At 38.7% G+C, this 21975-nt stretch overlaps 1 protein-coding gene across 34 annotated transcripts in view; it reads left to right on the forward strand.

Annotated features, from left to right (window-relative positions):
• The window catches only part of RIMS2 (regulating synaptic membrane exocytosis 2), a 561128-nt gene extending 539678 nt beyond the window's left edge, over positions 1-21450 (forward strand). For all 34 annotated transcript variants that reach the window (XM_040625672.1, XM_040625662.1, XM_040625669.1 and 31 more), the window contains 5 exons: positions 13975-14116; positions 17964-18076; positions 18403-18504; positions 19964-20103; positions 20527-21450. In XM_040625672.1, the coding sequence (XP_040481606.1) occupies positions 13975-14116; positions 17964-18076; positions 18403-18504; positions 19964-20103; positions 20527-20745 (716 nt within the window). In that variant the 3' untranslated portion in view covers positions 20746-21450. The remainder of the gene's footprint in view (positions 1-13974; positions 14117-17963; positions 18077-18402; positions 18505-19963; positions 20104-20526) is intronic.
• The last annotated feature ends 525 nt before the right edge of the window (positions 21451-21975 follow it).

Genomic DNA, 21975 nt, shown 5'->3' on the forward strand with positions numbered 1-21975 from the left:
TTGATTATATATAATAATAAATCATTTCATAAATGAGTCTATACCATATTCAAAAATTGCACAGTATTTTTATATTAGGCTTATATTCCAGACAGATAAGGTGAAGCAAAAAATCTTGGAATTAAAAAAAATAAATGAAAAAGAGTTCCATTCAGAGTGCTTATTAAATTTACTTTTTTACCTGAGATTCAGAATTTTTTACTGGTAAGCGTCCAAACAGTATCATTAAAGTAGTTTAAAACTTTAATACAAAAGTCAAGTTTAACCCCCATTTGCTTTCATCCTTCATAAGTTCACTAAGTTCAGAGCTAGCAATGGGGATGTGTTTCCCTATGGAGACATCCTGGCGTATAAGGACTTACAAAAGAAACCCACTAGAAGGTGGTAATGGCAGCATCCCATTGCTGCCAAGGACTATGGTTTAATGTAAATACTCTCCATTGTTCTTAAGTAGCTCTTATTGATCAGATAAGATCATTCTGTACATTTGCTCTACCTCCTAATGTAACAGTGTTTGATGGAGAAGAGGGGTAATTACCTAATGCTATGTATATATAATAGTATTTGAACAATTGAAGAAAAAAGCTATCATAAAAATGATAATATCAATGTAAGTTTTGAAGTACCATTTCTTAAGATTTAGATTTTGCCTAATGAGACTACAATGAAAGGACTGTTTGTTTTAGCTATTTCTAACAGTTGTTCCATTACTATCCTATGAATCAGGGCCAGGCAGGTAACATACATCAGGGAGGTAGACCAGATGTAATACAAATGGGAAAAGCAAGGACTCTGAAAAGCTGGAGAAAGCGTACCCATCCAAAAAGGAATGGTGAACACTCTGTTCTAGTTAATTGATGCCAAATTGAATATCAGCCCAGGGTTGGCAAACTTACTCTTCTTTTTTCCCTAAGAGAAAAGCTATAAATCTGGATGTTTACTTAAAATCTTTTACAGTGTTGGCAGCTAAATGAAAAAATATAAACATTCGTTGGGCCAAACAAAACATAACCTGTTGACCAAATGTGTGCCACCAGTTGGCAGCTTCTGCCAAGGAGCTGCTTTCTTCCTTTCCATTCTTATTGTCACCTGGATAGCTTAGGATCATGTTTGCTCCCCTTTGAAATCTTTTGAGAGTCTCCCAACCTGCTCTCTACCTTCTGGGTCTCCCCTCCAATCTGACTTCGTTGCCTCTGTGTCAGTGCTCTTAAATATCCTCTTGATCTTGACACTGCTTTTCCTCCAAAATGTCAATAGATTCCCATCCCCTACTAGATAGTTCCTTTAGCCTGACATTCAAAGTCTTTAACAATCAGGTACTTATATACAGCATATCTTCCCTGCCTTCTAAGGCCCTTTAGTAATCTAGCAATTCAATAAAACTAAGCCTTCTTGCTCTTTGCCTCCGAATATTTGTTCATGCTTTTCTTTCTATTCTTCTACTACTGTATATGCATCATATCTAATTACCCTTCAAAGCTCAGCTCATAGGGGCACCTGGGTGGTGCAGTCGTTAAGCGTCTGCCTTCGGCTCAGGGCATGATCCCAGCGTTCTGGGATCGAGCCCCACATCAGGCTCCTCCGCTAGGAGACTGCTTCTTCCTCTCCCACTCCCCCTGCCTGTGTTCCCTCTCTCACTGGCTGTCTCTGTCAAATAAATAAATAAAATCTTAAAAAAAAAAAGCTCAGCTCATAGATCTTGTCCATGAAGTTTTCAGAAGCTATATAAGCTTCTGTAGGCAGAGGAAAAGCTGAATGGGCGTATACCTGGGTTTGAGATATTAGCTCCACCTTTTCCTCCTTGTGTGAACTAAGTAAGATACTTAATTTCCTTGACCGTTAGTGTCCTCCTTTCATGTGAAATGTGCGTAATAATACTTACCTTGGAGAGAGTTGTGAATTGCATTGTCCTGGCTATTATTCCCTTATGATCCCATATTAAAGTATGTTTACCTTTTTCTTTTTTTTTTTTTTAAGATTTTATTTATTTATTTGACAGAGAGAGAGACAGCCAGCAAGAGAGGGAACACAAGCAGGGGGAGTGGGAGAGGAAGAAGCAGGCTCATAGTGAAGGAGCCTGATGTGGGGCTCCATTCCACAACGCCAGGATCACGCCCTGAGCCGAAGGCAGACGCTTAACCGCTGTGCCACCCAGGTGCCCCTGTTTACCTTTTTTTGAACCCAATTTGTGCTATCCAGTACAGGAAGCACTAGGCACTTGGCTATTTAAATTTAAATAGATTGAAACCAAATTAAATAAAGAATTATTTCCAGAGTCACGTTAGCCACACTTTGAGTGCTCAGTAGCTACATGTGACTGGTGACTACCTTATTGGACAGTGCAGAATTACTGAACATTTCCATCAGTCACACAAAGTCATTGGACAGTACAGCTTCAGATTCTTAAGAGCACTCACATAGCACTTAGAATATATTGCCTGGGATTGTCATTATTTATTTACTATCTTGCCTAATAAATTGTAAAATTATAAGGAATTATGTGATCAAAGGTTACATATATTTATCTCCCACAGTGCCTTGCACCAAGTAAGTACTTAGCAAATATGTAGTGAGTGAATAAATGAAGAAATATCTGGTTAGTTTCTGTGTTCATATCATGGAATAGAAAGAAGCTATTAGAGCTAGAAGGGACCAAATTGTTTTAATAACTGTATCCAACCTTGCAGGTGCAAGAGTGCTCAAAAGTCATGCATTCTTTGTGCTTTACCTAGAAGTTGGGTATACTTAGCTCCATATAAACTAGGAACATATTTTTCTGCTATAAATTATAAACAAAATATGTGTATGCAGTGTGTTTCATTTAGGGTGCCTCGTAATCAACAGAAACCAAGTCTAGCAATTTAAGTGGAGAAGGTATTTGCTAAGGGATATTGGACAGGTCACAGAATTTTTAGGAAGACTGGAGATCCCGTACTAGAGGTTAGGAATGTTGTCCCAAACCATCCTGCAGAACTAATCCTACTGAACTACCACTGTTGCTTGGCACAGAAAACACAGTTTGCAGTCTTGTCAACCTTTGATGTTGAATCATTACCTACTGCTACAGGGCCATTCTTGGAAATTACACATGGTGGCTACCACCCTCATTAGAATGGGAGCCTGCGGTGTCCCACCTTCTTTGCTTCATTAGCTTCAGATCAAAGTTGGGGGCAGTAGTGTGTGATCAGCAGAACCTCAGCCATTTGTTCCTGCCCTATTTGCCAGACAGGCTGGTAATACCCAACAATTTTGGTGTCTACAGTTGAAGGATAGATTACTTCTCATACATAAGAAAAAGGTTCAAATACTAGTGAGCCAAAAACATTAACAAATATCCATTTAATAATATAATTACTGGTGGAAAAAGCCCATTAAACTCAGCCCAATTACCTATTTGTAATATTTTTAAATACTAGTTTGCTATTGGGTTATTTTCCTCTTTGCTTGATAAGTATAAGCAAATAGGAAAGGGGGGAATCTATGGAAGAAGGCTAGGATAAAGACTATAGCTCTCTTAATTTTAACTTTTTCTGCAGATTTGGCTACCCGAATATCCATGCACACTCTTATTTTGCATATAGAACATACTCAATCCTTCCCTAGAAAGACAACTTTAAAATGTCATTCATTTACTGCATGCAAATTGAAATCTAGGATGTTTGAGTAATGTGTAGTTCTCTTCCTCATAGCCAGATGGGGATTTTCATGTCATATATATACATATAGATACACCGGCAAACCTACAGGTAAGTTATCTGCTTACAATACATTCAATTTAAATGGTGGAGTAGCAACAGGATAATGAAAATTAAAATTCTCATTTAGAAATGAGAAAATAGGGGGATACCTGGGTGGCTCAGTCAGTTAAGCGTCTGCCTTTGGCTCAGGTCATGATCTCAGGGTCCTGGGATCTCAGCTCAGCGGGAATTCTGCTTTCCCCTCTCCCTCTGCCCCTCCCCCCGGCTCACGCGCGCTCTTTCTCACACGCTCTCTGTCTCTCTCTCAAATAAAGTCTTTAAAAAAAAAAAAAAAAAAGAATTGTGTTTAAAAAAAAGAAGAAAGGAGAATAGGAATTGATAAACAATAAATTATCCACAAGAATTATCAAATCCCACCTGGAAGGAATTGCAAAGATTGACAGAATACATTCCTTGGTTGCTCACCTGGCAACCTCCGTTCTGTTTTTTTTTTTTTTTTTTTGAAAAGTATGTCTTTGCCTTTATTCTTCATTGGCCATGAAGACTGGTTTTGGAGAGGAGGCTATATAGTATTAATAGCCTGTTTCTGCTAGTGCATATTAGGCAACTCCGTAGTTACCTTAATAGTTGAACAGACTTTTCTAAGTGGGCTTAGTCCTTCAAAAAGTCAATAGTCATACAGTCTATTCAATTCCAGTTAGTTTCAAGTATGAGTAACTCCAACCAAACACCTCATTTGACAAAGACTTTAAGCCTCAAGATTCTGTTTTTTTAGTTTGTAACTTCTATGCCCTGCCCCCTTCTTTTGCTCTCAACTTACTGGCATCCACTTTGATATCATCTGAAAACAACGGGTTTGTGTGGGAAGGAAACCCCTTAATCCGTTTTGGTCAGCAGTCTCCTTTCTCCTCTTTTGAATGTCAAGGCCCCACTTATTTATTCCTGGAAGTTTCTTCCTTCAAGTTTAGGATAATTGCACATTATTGCAGTCATTTTTCAAACAAGGATTTATATGGCATTTTACAGTTTTCAAAACTGTTTCACATAGATTATAGTGTCAGATCTTTATTCATTATTACTTTGGCCTATTTCTGGACTCTGTTCTGTTCTGTTCATCTTTTTATCTATTCTTTAACCAATATAATATTGTCTTAATTACTGTAGCTTAAAGTAAGTCTTGTAACTCGATAGTGTCAGCCATCCAACTTCATTCTTTGCCTTCAATGTTGTGTTGACTATTCTGGATCTTTTGCCTCTCCATAATAAATTTTAGAATCAGTTTGTCAATATCTACAACATAATTGCTGGGATTTTGATTGGGATTGCGCTGAACCCATAGATCAAGTTGAGAAGCGCTAACATCTCAACAGTATTAAGTTCTCATATTCATGAACATGCAGTATCTCTCCTTTTAATTCTTTGATTTCATTCATCAGAGTTTTGTAGTTTTCCTCATACCAAAAATTATTTCAATTTTTGTGTTCTAATATAAATGATATTGTTGTGGGTTTTTTTTAATTTCAAATTCCATTTGTTCATTGCTGGGATATAGAAAAGAAATTGATTTTTGTGTATTAACCTTGTATCCTACAACCTTGCTATAATCATTTATTATTTCCAGGAGTTTTTATATCTATTTTTTTTTATTTTTCCACATAAACAGTCATACCATCTGTGAGCAAAAAAAGTTTTATTTCTTCCTTCTCAATCTGTATAATTTTTATTTCCTTTTTTTGTCTTAGTGCATAGCCAGAATTTCCAGTAAGCTGTTGAAAGAAGTTACGAGAAGGAACATACTTGCTTTGTATTGGATCTTGGTAGGAAAGCTCTGAGTTTCTCACTATTAAATTTAATGTTGGCTTTAAGTTTTTTATAGATCTTTTTTATCAAGTTGGGAAAGCTCTTCTCTATTCCTAGTTTACTGAGTTTTTATCATGAATAGGTGTTGGGTTTTGTCAAATGCTTTTTCTGGATCTATCGATATGATCATGTGATTTTTCTTTTCTAACTTGTTGATGTGATGTATCACATTAATTAATTTGTGAATATTGAAACAGCATTGCATAACTGGGATAAAGCCCACTTCATTGTGGTGTATAATTCTTTCTATACATTGTTGGATTTGAATTGCTAATATTTTGTTGAGGATTTTGCATCTGTTTTCATGGGAGATACTGGTCTGTAATTTTCTGTTCTTGTAATAGTCCCTTTGTTTTACAGATGAGGATCAAGATACAAAACAGTCAAGGTCTTTTTCAACCTCGCATGCTGACAAATCCATAATTTTTGACTATGTATTTAATACTGTTTGATACCATGGCATCATTTGATGGAATCTCTACTTTTTGGTATGGATAAATCCAAAGTAACATTCTGAGAGATAGAAATGGAGATATATATTATTTCTTGAAGTTTTAAATTTTAATTCCAGTATAGTTAGCATACAGTGTTATATTCATTTCAAGTGTACAATATAGTGATTCAGCAGTTCTATACATTACTCAGTGCGCATCCTAAGTGTACTCTTTAATCCCCATCACCTGTTTCACCATCCCCTACCCACCTCCCCTCTGGTAGCCACCAGTTTGTTCTCCATAGTTAAGAGGCTGTTGCTTTTTTGCCATCACATTCTTAAAGTAAGAATTTAGTAATAAAATTAACATTTTTCCATTCATGATAAAACAAGAAAGCATGAATGATCTAAATGTTTTTTTTTTTTAAGATTTTATTTATTTATTTGACAGAGACACAGCCAGAGAGAGAGGGAACACAAGCAGGGGGAGTGGGAGAGGAAGAATCAGGCTCCCAGCAGAGTAGGGAGCCCGATGCGGGGCTCGATCCCAGCACCCTGGGATCAGGCCCTGAGCCGAAGGCAGACGCTTAGTGACTGAGCCACCCAGGCACCCCGAATGATCTAAATCTTAACAATGTTCATAAAACAATTTAAGTTTATTTGGACATGCAGTGAGAACATGGAGATGAGGTTTCAAGTCACTGATTACTCTGGAATCAGAAATTGATGTCCAAAATACTAAAGATGGAAGCCAGCCTATTTGAGAAGTAAGCATTGGCTTTGACATTGCTAGGGTTTCAGCTCAAGTTTCACCTATATCACTTGCCAGCTGTGTAACTCAGGCAACTTCCTCAAATAGAAAGTGATAGTAATAATAAGCACCATACACCACTGTTCAGAGGACTAGAGGCAGGTAGAGTTTATATCTAAAGCATCCCCATGTAGTAGTAAGTCAAGACACAATAGCTCTTTCTTTCCTTCCTTTGTTTTGAATTCAGTAATTGAATTTTTCCCAACTTTTGTTGTGAAATATTTTAAACATACAAAAAAAAGTAGTACAGTGAACATCTACTATATAGATTGACCGATTTTTTTTTTTAAGATTTTATTTATTTATTTGACAGAGAGAGACAGCTAGCGAGAGAGGGAACACAAGCAGGGGGAGTGGGAGAGGAAGAAGCAGGCTCCCAGCGAAGAAGCCTGATGTGGGGCTCGATCCCAGAACGCTGGGATCACACCCTGAGCCGAAGGCAGACGCTTAACGACTGCACCACCCAGGTGCCCCAGATTGACTGATTTTTAGTTGACTATCTTTCCTGTCTCCCCCCTGCTTCTCTCTCTCTCTCTCTCTCTCTCACACACACACACACACACACAGAGTATGTATTTTTGCTGAACATTTGGGAGTAAGATAAGTTGCAGCATGCCTCTCCTAATTTAAAAAAAACTACATAAACAATAAAATTAATGAAAAATATCTATCATCTAACATTTCCCTCATATACAATTTTTTCAATTACCCCAGAATTGTTTCTGATGGCTAAAATTTTCTTGTATTTTTTCCTCAATCCAGAATCTAGCCAAGGCTCATTCATTGCATTTGGTTGTTATATGTAATCTAAAATGGTACTTCCACCTTTCTTTTTTTCATGATACTGACTTTTGAAGAGTCCGGACAAAGTTGTCTTATAGAATATCTAACAATCTGGACTTGTCTGATTGTTTTCTCTATTCCCTGTATTCGTGTAAACTGGACATTAGGTCTAGAGACATGGTTAATTTTCAGTTTAAACATACAGGTGATGTAAACGTCATCCATCCATCCGTAGAAGCGATATCATGTTTCCTCATTCTTAGGCATGGGTTTGACCACTTGGTTTAGAGGTGTGCCTAGCAGTTTACAGAGGAGATGTAGCTTTCCCTTTATAATTACTAAGTAAGTTCCGAGGTAATACTTTGGTACCATGTGAATATACTGTTTCCCAAAAACCTGTAATCAAATGATTTTTAACATCCAGTGCTGATCCTTGCCTGATTCATTACATTGGAAATAGTGATTTTAATTTTAATTTTTACCTGAAACATTATTGAGCTTATTTGAATAAACTGTTTAAAAATATGTATATTAACTGTCCCTTAATTATACCATACAGTATAAATTAATTTACTATTGATAATTTATTTTCATATATTCATTATTATTTACTTATGACAGGACATATTTTCTATTTTTCTATTGATGAGTGTTTTCAACTTATGTATTGTTTTTTAATAAAAATAAGTGATTTCATTAATGGGTATATTTATACTATGATGAATTATACTGCATATAAATTTCACATCCAAAGAGCAGACTAAAAGGAGTTATAAATATAAAAGAATGTCAGGAATTAGAGACATAAAAAATCTGTCTCCAAGAGGCATCTAAGGAGATATGATAATGACAAAATGTGATGTGACCTCATAGTTTAGAAAAAAAAAATTCAGTTTAAAAACCAAGGAGATCTAAATAAAGCATAGACATTAGTCAATAGTCATGTATCAATATTAGTTCATTAATTGTGACAAATTTACCATAGCCATGTAAGATATTAATAATAGGGAAAATTAGGTGTGGAGTATGCTGGAATTTTCTGGAATGTCATAACAATTTTCCTGTAAATCTAAAGCTATTCTAAAATTAAAAGTTTATTAAAAGTTATTTTAATATTTTTAAAACATGAATCTGAAGTTTAAGAACAATTAAAATTTCTTCAAGCATCATACTAATTTGACAAAAACAATGAAAGCAGTTATACAATAAAATATCAAATGCAGAGTTTTTATTAACAGAACTGTATTCAAATGGTCAATATTTAAATGGTTCTTGTGGATACAAGATTTGGAAAGAAGTCACCATAACATTAAGTTTGCCATTTCATTTTGAGCTTCATCTTGGGGCTTAGGAAAGTTTCCAAATCAGTAGCAGAGAGGACCTTTTGCTTGTTGTTGTCAAGTCACTCAAAGGGTTTTCAGATATTATTAGGGGAAACTGACCCTTCGGTTGTTTATGGTTGTTTATTCAATCAAGTGGCTTCTTTGAATACAGAGGGTGCCAAGTAAATGAGTCATCAGACTAAGCAGAGCAGAATAACAGGGACACCTCCTGTGTTCTGCTTTCTGCTGGTGATGCTTGGTAATTCAAGAACTTGATTTGTACCTGCAGGTGCCTTCTTCAAATACACTATGGTTTAAAATACCTAATACCAGAGTGGTTTTAAGGGCTCTACAACAACATAATCTGGCCCTTAGTTCTATAGTTTGCCACCCAAGTATTTTTAAACATCTGTATATACTCACACAGGCACATATATTTTATATATATATGTATATGTATGTAGTATATATACCTTTTAAAAATATATATATATTTATTTATTTATTTATTTATTTATTTATTTATTTATTTTAAATCATGGCTATTGAGTCCTTCAGTTGGGCCACTCCTATGGCCCCAATAGCTTATTTTTTGTAGATCTTGCCATTTAAAAGAACATGTATCTAAAAACTTATCTATTGCTGCTTAACAATTTTCACAAATTTAGCAGCATAAAGCACTCATTTATTAGTTTGTAGCTCTGTAAGCCACAGGTCTGGGATGGTGTGGTGTGGCTGGCTTTTCTGCTGAGGGTATCGCATGGCTGAAGTCAGGTATTGGCTGGGCTCAGTTCTTGTCTGGAGGCTGTAGGGGAAAACTGCTTCCAGCGACATTCAAGTTGTTGGCAGATTCCAGTTCCTTGCAGTTGTAGGCCCGAGGCCCCTGTGTTCCTGCTGCTACTCAGCCGAGCAACTCTCTCAGCTGCTAAAGGCTGCTTGCAGGTCCTTTCCACGTGGTCCCCTCCATCTTCAACCAGCAAAGGTACGCTGAACCTCTCATGGGTTTCAGATCTTCCTCAATGACTCTTCTAGAATTAGCCAGAGGAAGCACTCTGCTTTTAAAAGGCTCCTGTGGGTATGTCAGGCCCACTCAGATAATCTCCCTATCTTTAGGTCAACTGATTAGTAACCTTAATTACATCTGCCAAATCCCTTTTGCCAGGTAAAGTAACACAATCATGGGGCCATCTTAAATTCTGCCTACTGCACTTACCTTATGTAGACACCCACATCCACTGTTCTCCAGATTCAGTTTTTGGGTTGGGTGACATGACAAAGTGAACCACAATTATATTTAGAAGAAATTACTTTTATTGTGGATGTCATGCAAAGGATTTGTAGAACCAAAAAATACATTTTTTAAATAAGTCTATGTGTGCATTCGATAAAAGTACATTTAAAAAACATGAAGATGTATTATAAACACGCAACCTGCTGCTTACAATTCTCTAATTGTATCAGATGACAATGAGTCGCTTTATCTCCTCCATGTCTGCCATTAATCATGATCTTGGTCATACACTAATGACGCAAACTCATAGACTTTATAGCTAAAAGACAGCAGAGATCATCTGTCACCACACCCCCATTCCCTGCTTGTTTCATAAATGAGGAGCTAAAGACTCAGGATATGACTCAGAGAGGGCCACAGAGTCAGTGGTAGAGATTGGCCTGGAAGATATGTTTCTGATTCCATAACAGGTAGTAATAGTAATGACAGTACTATTAATTAGTGATTTTCTATGTGTCAGGCACTATCCTAAGCACTTTAAATATATTTTCTTATCCTCACAAAAATTCTATGAGGTAGGCATTACTGTCTTTGCAATTTCACAGTTTGAAAAAACTGAGTCACAGAGGGGCTAAGTAACGGGTTCAGTGTCACCAGCTTGTGTACAGTGAAGTGGGGATTCAAAGAGAAACAGTCTGATACCAGGGCCTGAGCCCCTCACTGTGCTCTGCTCTTTCCACCCCACCAGCCCCTCCTCACGGGGCCTTCCACAGGCAGTTACAGAGTTAGCCACACGGGCTACCCATTGGCTATATTCTGACAACAAATCAGTGAGTAGTGGAGAATCTGGAGTCAGGGAACTGTTTATAAACTTCAGTTGTGTTACTTTCTGGGTAAGCTGCCAGGGCCCGTGGATTCTGTGTTTGTAAGATGGGGCTTGTGAGAGTTCTGAAGAGAATGCAGGTAGAAAGGTCTGTAAACACAAGGATGACACGTTCATTGTACTGTTATTCTTTGACAAATGGTAGCTGGTTCTCATCCCCCTGTAACGGCAGGTTTTCAAGTCACTCTTGTAGCGGTGGAGTCAGACGTTATGTCCTGACACCTTTAGGAATCCTGTTTCCTTTGAAAGTCCCATGTCTCCTGTATATACCCTCATTCCACGTCTTCCAGCTTCGCTGCCGTGGTGCGGCTCACTCGGAGGTGATTTTTCACACGGGCGTTCTTCATGGGAAGAGAACAGTACAGCTGCATGGACAGACCAGGACCTAGCCCTTGGCCAGCTCCTGCACAACAGCCTAGCACCTTCCATGATTCCAGGGCACACCTGAACAGAATTGTATGACTTTTGGATGTGGCCTTTTGGAGATCACCGTCAAATAATCATGAATATTAAATTTTTGAGTACCAAGGATCTCTTCTTCACCCCCATTCTTTTTCTAAAAACATTTTCTCTTTTTTGGGTGTATGTGATTTTCTGCTCTACTATTTGAAAGCAAGTTGCAGACAATATAATGTTTCAGGTCTAAGTACTTCAGCATGTTATCTCTAATGATAAGGAAATTTTTTATAGTACATGTCACTATCTACCTAGGAAAATTGACAATTTTCTTATTCTAATATCCAGTCCATGTTCAAATTTTCCTTTGTCCTAAAACCGTTGTTAGAGTGTTTTGCTTTTAGGCTTTCTTGTTTTGTTTTTTCCCCAAAAAGAAACCAAAGTATATTCGTAGCATTTCATGGTTACATCTCTGTGGTGTTTTAAAATCTGGACCAATTCCCCTACCTTGTTAGTTTATGTGTTTGTTTTCATGATGTTAACTTTTTAAAGAAACTAAGCAAATTCCCTTGAACAAAACCCCTTGTTCTGCGTTTGTCTGATTTTTTTTTTTAGTTGTGTCATTTATCTTTACTATGTCCTCTATGTTTTAGAAAAGAAAAAGTTGGTTTCAAAGACCTAATTAGAAATAGTTTGTGTATTTTTGTCTGGACTAACTTGGTAGGTGGTAGTGTGTATCTTACATCAGGAGGCACCTATGATGGCCCCGCTATTAGTGCTACTAAGTATGATCACTTGATTAAGATGGCGATAGCTGGCTGGTCTCCCAGAGTTAAAGCCCATGTTTACCTTTAACAAGTAGAACTAAATTATGGAATGATTTATTTATTTATTTATTTATTTATTTTTTGGCTCATGTGAATATCCTTTCATCTAATGCTGTTAGTATCCATTGATGTGCTTTATCTGAATCATTTATTCCATTCGAGGTTGCAAATTGGTCATTTTAAATTTTTATCATTCCTTTTACACTTATTGACTGTATTAATTATATATTAAATATAACTAATATTTCTCTGTAAAGAAGGGCCTTTCCTCATCCATAAGGGATACTTTAGATTCTCTTATAGTTCATATCAGTACAACATGTTTACTATTAATTTTCTAAAATATCAGCCTTAGATTATGGAACTGAGCTGTAGAGAAGTCATAGCTTATATTTGATATAAACTTTTTAGAGCATTTTGATGTATATTGAGATTAGAAGTAGAGAATAGATGAAATTTAAAGCAGTGTTTCAAAATGGTGAGCAAATATTATAAGAGGTGCGGCGGGAGGAACTTCAGGAAGTCAAGGTCAATATCAGCATGTGTTTATTGATCTAAAATAAAATTATTAATACCAGGCATTAAAAGAGCTTACCATTTCTCAAAAAGCTAATAGTATGCATGGTCAATGTAGATAAATATTTAGGCCTGACAAGAAGTAAATTAAGACAAATAGTTTGGACTGTCACCTGTTGTTCTAGCTTTAGGGGTCCCTATGCTCTACATTCTGACATGCAAGGCCCTTTGTGTTCTGGGCTCAGGTTCTGGTCTGATGTTCCCTCACCATTACTCTACATCTGGTTATTTGCATCATCCCTCAACTGCACATGGGTTTTCCTGCCTTCATGCCTTTTTCCAGGCCCTTCCCTTGACCCAAAACACTTCCTTCTTGCCTCTTAGGTCCCAGTGTGCCCATTTCTCGAGCCCAGCTAAAATCTCACTCCCTCTGTCAAGCTCCTTCCTCCCTGACCTCACCAAATCACTCGCACTTCTTACACTCTGTCACATCTGTGGTCTCTGACTCAGTGGCCTGTTTGGTCTTCTCATTGGCTTCTGTAAGTAGATCTCATATTCAAGCTATAAAAGGTCCTTAAGGACATGACTACCCATGATCCCAAATTAGAAGGCTCTTTTCACATGCTGTTGCTGGGTTTTTGCATTCCCTTTGGGAGTCTCTCTGAAAGTTACCGACAGATGTGAAAATATGTCGGACAGGTTATCTCCTTTGTATGGCTTTCTTTGCCTTCTAGTATTGATCACCCTACAAAATCAGGTTTTTGTGTGAGAGTTAAGGCTAGAATTGAGGTTTACTCATCCCCTGTTCTTTGGGAATAAAGTCAAGGCCTAATCATTTCACTATGATCAAAAGAAAGGAAAAAGAGAAGGATTGGCATAAATTAACATTGTATTTAAATATTACAATGAAAACAAAGCTTATTTTGTTTTCCTTACGTTGAACCATTTTGTTCCTTTCGTAACCAACTTGAACACTGCTTTAAATGGAAATAAAACAATGGTATTTTGTGCTTCTTGAAGATTGTTTTAGAATATTTTCATCCCACTCAACAAGGCATTGTTTGAAATACTTTCCTCTGTGTCTCCTTAACAAGAGCCCTTCGTCTTTATGCCGTTCTGTCCGTCTGAGGACCTTCAGCACGTTGGCTGAGTGCTTCTCGTTACCAGATGGTGATGACAGAAGCTCTCAGGCCTCTTGTTTTCTGTCTGTGCAGAAGCAGGAGGTAAAAAGCTACGGAGCACCGTCCAGAGAAGCACGGAAACGGGCCTGGCTGTGGAAATGAGGAACTGGATGACTCGCCAGGCAAGCCGAGAATCTACCGACGGCAGCATGAACAGCTATAGCTCGGAAGGAAAGTGAGTGAGGCCGGCCACGAGCTGGTGTCTCTCCATGCCTTGCCGGGACCATCTTCTCTCTGTCTCTCTGTGCTTTCCCAGAAGCTAACTCACACTTTCGAGAGCGCCATTTTCATTTCCACTGGCTGATTTGCTGTGAAGAGAACTTCTGCTCACCTACCACGGAGATAATGGGACATATCTGGCTTTTTATGTCAAGGAAAATAGGTTTGGGGATAAAGTGTTTTGCTTTAATAGCAAGACGCTAAAATGTGAGCGTCACAATACGTGCACGTAAAAGTTTGCCCTGGCTTGAAATAATACATAGAAGCACAGAAAGAGCAAGCATTTGTGCCACACCACGTGGACACTGCTAATCTCTATAGTCTTTGCTCTGAAGAGTTATTACTAAGAATTCTATAATACTTGACACATACTTCATTCCATGAACTAACAGGCAGTTGAGAGAGGCGATGCCACAGAGGAAGTTGTGAGCCCTGTATGTAGTCGGCATGTAGCTTTTCCTTGAATCGGCTGTGGCTAGGGTATTTTTAAAGCATTTGTCATGATTGTACAGCCCTGTCACCAACACATTGACAATAATCAGCAACGACAGGTCCATAGATGGTGCATAAAGGAGGTGAATAGAGGAAAGTGGGGTTTACTGACCTCACTGTGTCATCAGCATGGAAGCTTCAGGCGTTTAGACAACATACATGTGGCCAGACGTGAGGCAGAGTATTGGTGATGTGCCACAGGGAACATTTGTCTAGAACAATCGTATAAGTACAGGAGATGTATATGGTTTCCATATATTTATCAAAAAGGTTATATGGGGTACTAATTAAAATACTTGGATTAACCATATATTTGGGGATTTACGTTGGGGAAAGAACCAGATTTGATGTTAATCAAGGAAGTCTTAAAAGAGATGGAGAAGCAATTGAAAAATGAGCTTTCATCATTGCAGAGTGCTGTGTTAGACACTGTTAGGGATTCAAAAATGTCCAAACTGTGGCCCCCGGCACCCCAGATATTTATATCTTATGGGAAAAATGGGTTGAGTACTTGTAAATTCATTCAACAAATATCTCCACGCCTTCCAATGTTCTAGGCACTATGCTGAGTTAGGGATGTAAGTCATACAAGGGGCCAAAATCAGTTAGTGGTTAACACCATGGGCTTTAAAATCACATAGGCCTAAGTTCTCATCTGTTTTCCGGTACTGTGGAAACTTGAGCAAATTGTTTAACTTTTCCCAGTTTCATTTTAATGAATTGATTTTGCTTAACAAGTATTTATTAAGTGCTTAATTCCTGGCATGTTTCTAGGGGCTGGAGATGTATCGGTGAACAAAATAGAAACAAAAAAACCCGAAAAAACCCTACCCGCACCAAACTTACAGTTTAGTAGATAAGATGGACAATAAGTAAGAAAAGTTGTTAATATGTATATATAAGGAAAATTCATAGAATATATAGTAGATTAGGTAGTATAAGTGCTAAAGAGAAAAAGAAAGAAAGGGAGAGAGATGAGAGAGGGTAAGGGTGGGTTTTATGTAGGGTAGACAGGGAAAAAGATGTATTTGGGTAAAGATTTGAAGAATGGACATTCGAGGGAAGAACATTCCAGGCTGAAGCCATGCTGAAGGCAGTTTGCCTGGCATCAGCAGTGGGGAGGGCAGCACTGTGCACAAAGGGCAGGAGTAGGAATTAAGATGGGGGCGGGGGGAAACAGCTCCTATCATCTTTATAATAGCATTGTGAAGACTTTGCTTTTACTCTGAGAGGGACGAGAAACCAATGGAGGATTTGAGCAAAGTCCAGATATTACCCGACTTGAATTTTAACAGACCATTCTGATTGCTGTGGGGTGGACAGTAAATCTGGCCACAGAGGGGTCATTCAGAGGGCTGTTCAGTAATACTGCAGATAGAAGATAAAGGCTCAAGGGCGCCTGGGTGGCACAGCGGTTAAGCGTCTGCCTTCGGCTCAGGGCGTGATCCCGGCGTTCTGGGAACGAGCCCCACATCAGGCTCCTCCGCTATGAGCCTGCTTCTTCCTCTCCCACTCCCCCTGCTTGTGTTTCCTCTCTCGCTGGCTGTCTTTATCTCTGTCGAATAAATAAATAAAATCTTAAAAAAAAAGAAGAAGAAGAAGAAGAAGATAAAGGCTCAGACCCCAGTGGGAGCATTAGCGAGGTCAGATTCTGGATGCATTTTGACAGTAGAGCCAATAAGATTTATTGATAATCTGATGTGAGTAATGAGAGAAAGGGGTGTATTCATTTGCTAGGGCTGCCCTAACGAAATACTGAAGATTGGGTAGCTTGAACAACAGAAATGGATTTTCTCATAGTTCTGGAGGCTCGAAGTCCAAGATCAAGGTGTTACCAGGTTTGGTTTCTCCTGAGGGCTATCTCCTTGGCTGCAGATGGCCTCCTGCTCAGTGTGCTCACATGGTATTTCTTCTGTGCATGCATACCCCTCTCTTGTTCTTCTTATAAGGATACCAGTCACATTAGATTAGGGCCCCACCCTTATGATCTCATTTAACCATAATCACCTCTTTCAAGACCCTATCTCCAGTGCAGTCATTTGGGGGCTAAAGCTTCAACGTATGCATTGGTGGGGGGACAAGATTCAGTTCGTAACAAAGGGGAAAGACTACCCCAGGCTGGACAATTGAAAGAATGAAGTTGCCATTTAAGATGAAATCCCCTGAGAGGAACAGACTTCGGCTTTCTGCTTGTTCCGAGGCTGGGAGTCAGTCTGGGACAAATTGAATATCAGTTGCATAGTAGATATCCGAGCAGACATGTAGACAAGGCAGACCGCATACAGGTCTGTGGTCCAAGCTGGAGATGGCAATCTAGGCCATATCAGCATAGATGGCATTTAAAACCGTGACACCGCATGAGATTACCAGGGAGATCGGGGCATGCAGAAAAAATAAGAAGTCAAAGGATCGAGTTCCCCATGTTTAGTGGTAGAACCAGTGACAGAGACTGTGGTAGAGTGGCCAAAGAGGACAACCAGGGAAGCAGAGGGTCTGGGAAGCAAAGTGGACAAAGTGTTTCAAGGAAGAGGGAGGGTTTGACTGTGTCAGCTGATGCTACCATGTGAAATCAGGCAAGTGCTGAGTATGAGCAGTTGGGTTTCCCACGTGACCCTAGGTAACCTCGGTCAGAGAAATTTGAGTAGAGTGGAGAAAAATCAAGCAAGCAAGAGAGCAAGGAAAAACTGAATAGAGTTTCAAGGGAAAACAAGAAAAAAGAGATTGAAGATAATACATAGAGTAAATTCTCTCAAGGAGCTTTGAGTAGAGAAATGGGGTGGGAGCTGGAGAAGGAAGTAGAGTTAGGAAAGGGATTTTTTTTTTAATGGAATTTTTTTAAGGTGGAAGTTTTTTTTTTTTTTTTTTTAGTGTGGAAGAGTAACGGTGTGTTTGTGTACTGATGGGAATGATCTAGAAGAGTTTCTTCATCTATAAAACAGGATAATGGAATCTATCTCCTAGTGCAGCCGAAAGGATTAAATCCAATTATGCCTGTCATGGAGTCAGTGCTCACTAGGTACCGAGTGCTACCGTAGAAATCACAGCGCATGCCCTCCAGACAGGGAGAAAGACACGTACACCAGCAGCCTGCAAGACGGTGGGGCAGGTGCCTCTGGTGACCTACATGGGCTGCTGGAGAATAAGAAAGGATGAGCCATGGGAGATGGAGCGGGGTGCTGGGATCCAGTTAATATAAGTGGCAAAATCACGGTACCCACTGCTCCTGCCCCGAAAGGGGGCAAGAGGGAAACCCGAGCTGCCTGAAAGTAAATGGGTTGAGGGTTTAATCCTATATGTTATTTTGCTTTTAGCCTGATTTTCCCCGGTGTCCGCCTGGCTTCTGATAGCCAGTTCAGCGATTTCCTGGATGGCCTTGGCCCTGCCCAGCTAGTGGGACGCCAGACTCTGGCTACACCTGCAATGGGTAAGAATTTCAGTCATGTGATTTCATTGTTTCTCCTTTAGATTATTGAAAATTACATTCTCTAGTTTCATGGACTCTTTAACAGTATTGTCACAGGAATAAGTATTTTTATTTTACCAACAAAAAAATTCTAACCGATTTTTTTCCAGGTTAGTTGATACACCTTTTAAAGTAAGAGATCATTGATAGAATTTTAAGTATATTTGAATTTAGGAAAATATATGGGAAATGATGAAATGATATAAAACCAAGATCTTTGGCACAAGCCTGTTTCTTACTGCATTTGTACACTAAGGTCTGTCTGTTTCTTCCTCACACACCATTAGGTGACATTCAGGTAGGAATGATGGACAAAAAGGGACAGTTGGAGGTGGAAATCATTCGGGCTCGTGGCCTTGTTGTAAAACCAGGTTCCAAGACACTGCCAGGTAATAACAGAAGAGATTCTTCTATTATTTCTAATGCGTACTTTTCAATACAGAGACTTTGTTTTTGATTAGATGCAGAAAACTTCATTTTTAGATAATTAAGGATGCTAATATATGCAGCTGTTATCTGTAGTAGTTTGTGTGTTTATCTTAAGTGAGCGTGCAGTGAGGGTGGTCTGGTAGGGATCATTGAGGTTATAATTAAGTTAACCTTATGAAGTTAAGTACATATGTAGTAGGAACCCTTGCAAAATAAACACATACATAAGAATTTCTTTTCCTTATTAGCTGATATTTTGTGTTCTTCTTTACTTTATCTGGGGCTTCAAAATTCTCCTTGGGAATTCTTAAAGCTCTGCATGAGAATAAAAATAGATACAGGTTTCCAAAGCAGCATAAGCCTTTGTATACAGGACATTCTAATTAGACTGACTCTTACTTCCTGTAGCTTACAAAGAAAGAGAGGCAGCTTTATCAATTTGCATTGCGATGTCACACGTTTCATACTGAAATGTCATAATCTAAGGTGCCTGGGGCCGTGGAAAATGACACGGGCTCCAGATTCCCTGTGCAGAGATGGACTAAACAGAGATCTGGTGTGTGAAACGATTCGTGAGGATTCTGAAATTCGGGTTCTCACCTCAGCACCTCCAAGGACTGAAGTGTAATTTTGAATTTCCTAACTTCCCTGTCCTTGTGGAAGTTCTAAATGATAACGTGTACAACCTCCCAGGGTGATTAAGTCAGTTGTGTTTACAAAGGCCTTGGAGCTAGTTGACCCACTGTGCTGTAAAGAATACCATCGTTTGTACCTGCATGGAAATGCTTTTATCAAGAGTCAGATACATTTCAACCCATGCATTTCATAATTAGTTGCCTCTTCCCAGCTTATGTGAACGTATGACATCAAACCCCACCCCTGCCTTGTACCCACGCCACCACCAAAAAATAAACCCTTTTGAGTAATAAGGGATTGTTATTTATAAAAATTTATACTTATTATTTACATTATATAATTATATTACGTATTTATATATTATAGAAATTAGATTATTTATATTATAATTGATTTATGAGATGATATCGTCTCAAGCATGTTTACTTAGATTTAAGTGCCGACAAATAAAAGACTGAGTAAGACCTCTCTCTTGAATGTTGGTAGGGGCTGGAAGCATTTCACCTTATTTAATGCCGTGTTTAAATCTATATAACCATCTGATCGCGAAATAGTAATGAACTCAGAGTAGCCTCTGAGTTAATATTGCCTGAACTACCTGAATGGCTGATAGGTACCTATTATTTATCTAATGATTTTTGACATCGTGTGGAAAGATGAGCAACTTTTCATTGCTAGCTCTTCTGGCCTAGAACTAAGCAGTTGCAGGCGTCGCCTGTGGGTTGTGTATTCAACAACCGTGGCTCGTCACCTAACCCTCCTCTGTGTGTGTTCTTTCCCAAGCACCATATGTAAAGGTGTATCTGTTGGATAACGGAGTCTGCATAGCCAAAAAGAAAACAAAGGTGGCAAGAAAAACACTGGAACCCCTTTACCAACAGCTATTATCTTTTGAAGAAAGTCCCCAAGGAAAGGTTTTACAGGTATTCACTGAATGGTTTCTCCCTCACATAAGAAAGTATTTTCATGGACTCAGACTTGGACCCGCATGTCTTATGTATTCTCTTCCATTGCTCACCGCTGAAATTCTTGGGAAATGTCCAAGCAGTGGCAAGTGCTATCAAGCCGTAGACACTGTTGTTTCCTTTCTAGTGAACTAGAGACTTGCCAACCCCCATCATACACAAACTCCAGTCCCCCTGGACTGCTTAGTATCTGAACCCCCCAGTACACTTTTCCTCATGTGCCTTTGGCTTCTAGTAGTTAAAGACCACTATACCAGCAGTTAAAATACAACTATTTAACTTGACGTTTGATGATAGCACATTAACCGAATGTGTTTTAGTTTACAAGGTTCCATGTACATAACTATACTGACCTTACTCTCCTTTTTATTTTGCCAACAGATCATTGTCTGGGGCGATTATGGCCGCATGGATCACAAATCCTTTATGGGAGTGGCCCAGATACTTTTAGATGAACTGGAGCTATCCAATATGGTGATTGGATGGTTCAAACTTTTCCCCCCTTCCTCCCTAGTAGATCCAACCTTGGCCCCTCTGACAAGAAGAGCTTCCCAATCCTCTCTGGAAAGTTCAACCGGACCTTCTTACTCTCGTTCATAGCAGCTGTAGAACTGTTGTCATAGCAACCAGCGTTACAAAAAAAAAAAAAATCCACAGGTCGCGAACCCTGGTAACACTGCATGCTTAATGTTGTGTCTTCTGAGCCTGTTTCTAGGGATACAAAGCGATCCTGTGTTCTCAGAGGAAGTTGCACACATTGTGCCCTAAAGATGGCCCTCAGGTGAAAGAGCAGAGTTATGAAGAACTATCAGGTTTGGAGTTCAATAACACTCGAATTTCGGTCCAATCTGAAGCCATGGATTAATCTCAAAGAATCAGTCAGTTTCATGCAACAAAAGCCCTTTTCAATGGCACCTTTCTATTTTTATCGTTCCTTTTTCTTCATTTCTCTGACCCCAAAGCCCTGTTATGCCACAGAAATGGAGCTATACAGTCATTAAGCCATGTTACAAGTCAAGGAGTGAAGTCCTAGAAAGCATCAGGTGAAAAGCAGGAGACCAAAGAAGTGGTCTGGGACAGACGTCAGCCCTCCTCTGCACGTGACCAGGGGCAGCCCGTCCAGCGTGAGCAGCGGCCGACTTCAGAGCTCCAGCAGGCACGCCATTCACTAACGCCACGATGTGTTGGACTCTGAAAAACAAAATTCTGTGGCTTCACTGTACTGAATGAAATTAAAGAAACTTTTTTTGCATGGACACAGATTAGCTGAATACTTAAATTATTTTCTTGGGGCTGCAACTTGCAAAAAAAAAAAAGAATAAAAATCAGCCATTTTCAACAATTTATATTATTTTTAAAAATAAATTTCACTATCGCATGGTTTTAAAAAGGGGAGAGAATGCAACAGGGTGATACAAAGACACACCATGTTATTCTTTAATCATAGTCTGTGTTTTGGCAGACATTACAAATGAGAATACTTTCTAGAAGATACTTAAAATTCTCTTTATGTGACAAATAAGCATACTATATTCAATTTATTTCCATGTTAAATATACAAATCTTATGAAGTTCGATATGTACAAATTGTTCACATCTTTCTTCCTCTTCTCTGTCTCACTTTTCCTCTTTTCTCTTTTAATCTTTTATTTTCTTTCTCCCTACCAGAGTGACCATTATACTAAAAGATTACAAGTTTTTGACCTGATACTCCTTATACCCCATGTTTGATTCAGAGCTGTAGATGCTTCTGAATTTATGAATTTCTCAAGGGGGAAAAAAAAACTAAGAGCTTTCTTTATATCAAGCATGTTGAAAGGATTTGCAACA

The sequence above is a fragment of the Ursus maritimus genome, unplaced genomic scaffold (assembly GCF_017311325.1).
Source record: "Ursus maritimus isolate PB19 unplaced genomic scaffold, ASM1731132v1 scaffold_9, whole genome shotgun sequence".
Classification (NCBI taxonomy): Eukaryota; Metazoa; Chordata; class Mammalia; order Carnivora; family Ursidae; genus Ursus; species Ursus maritimus.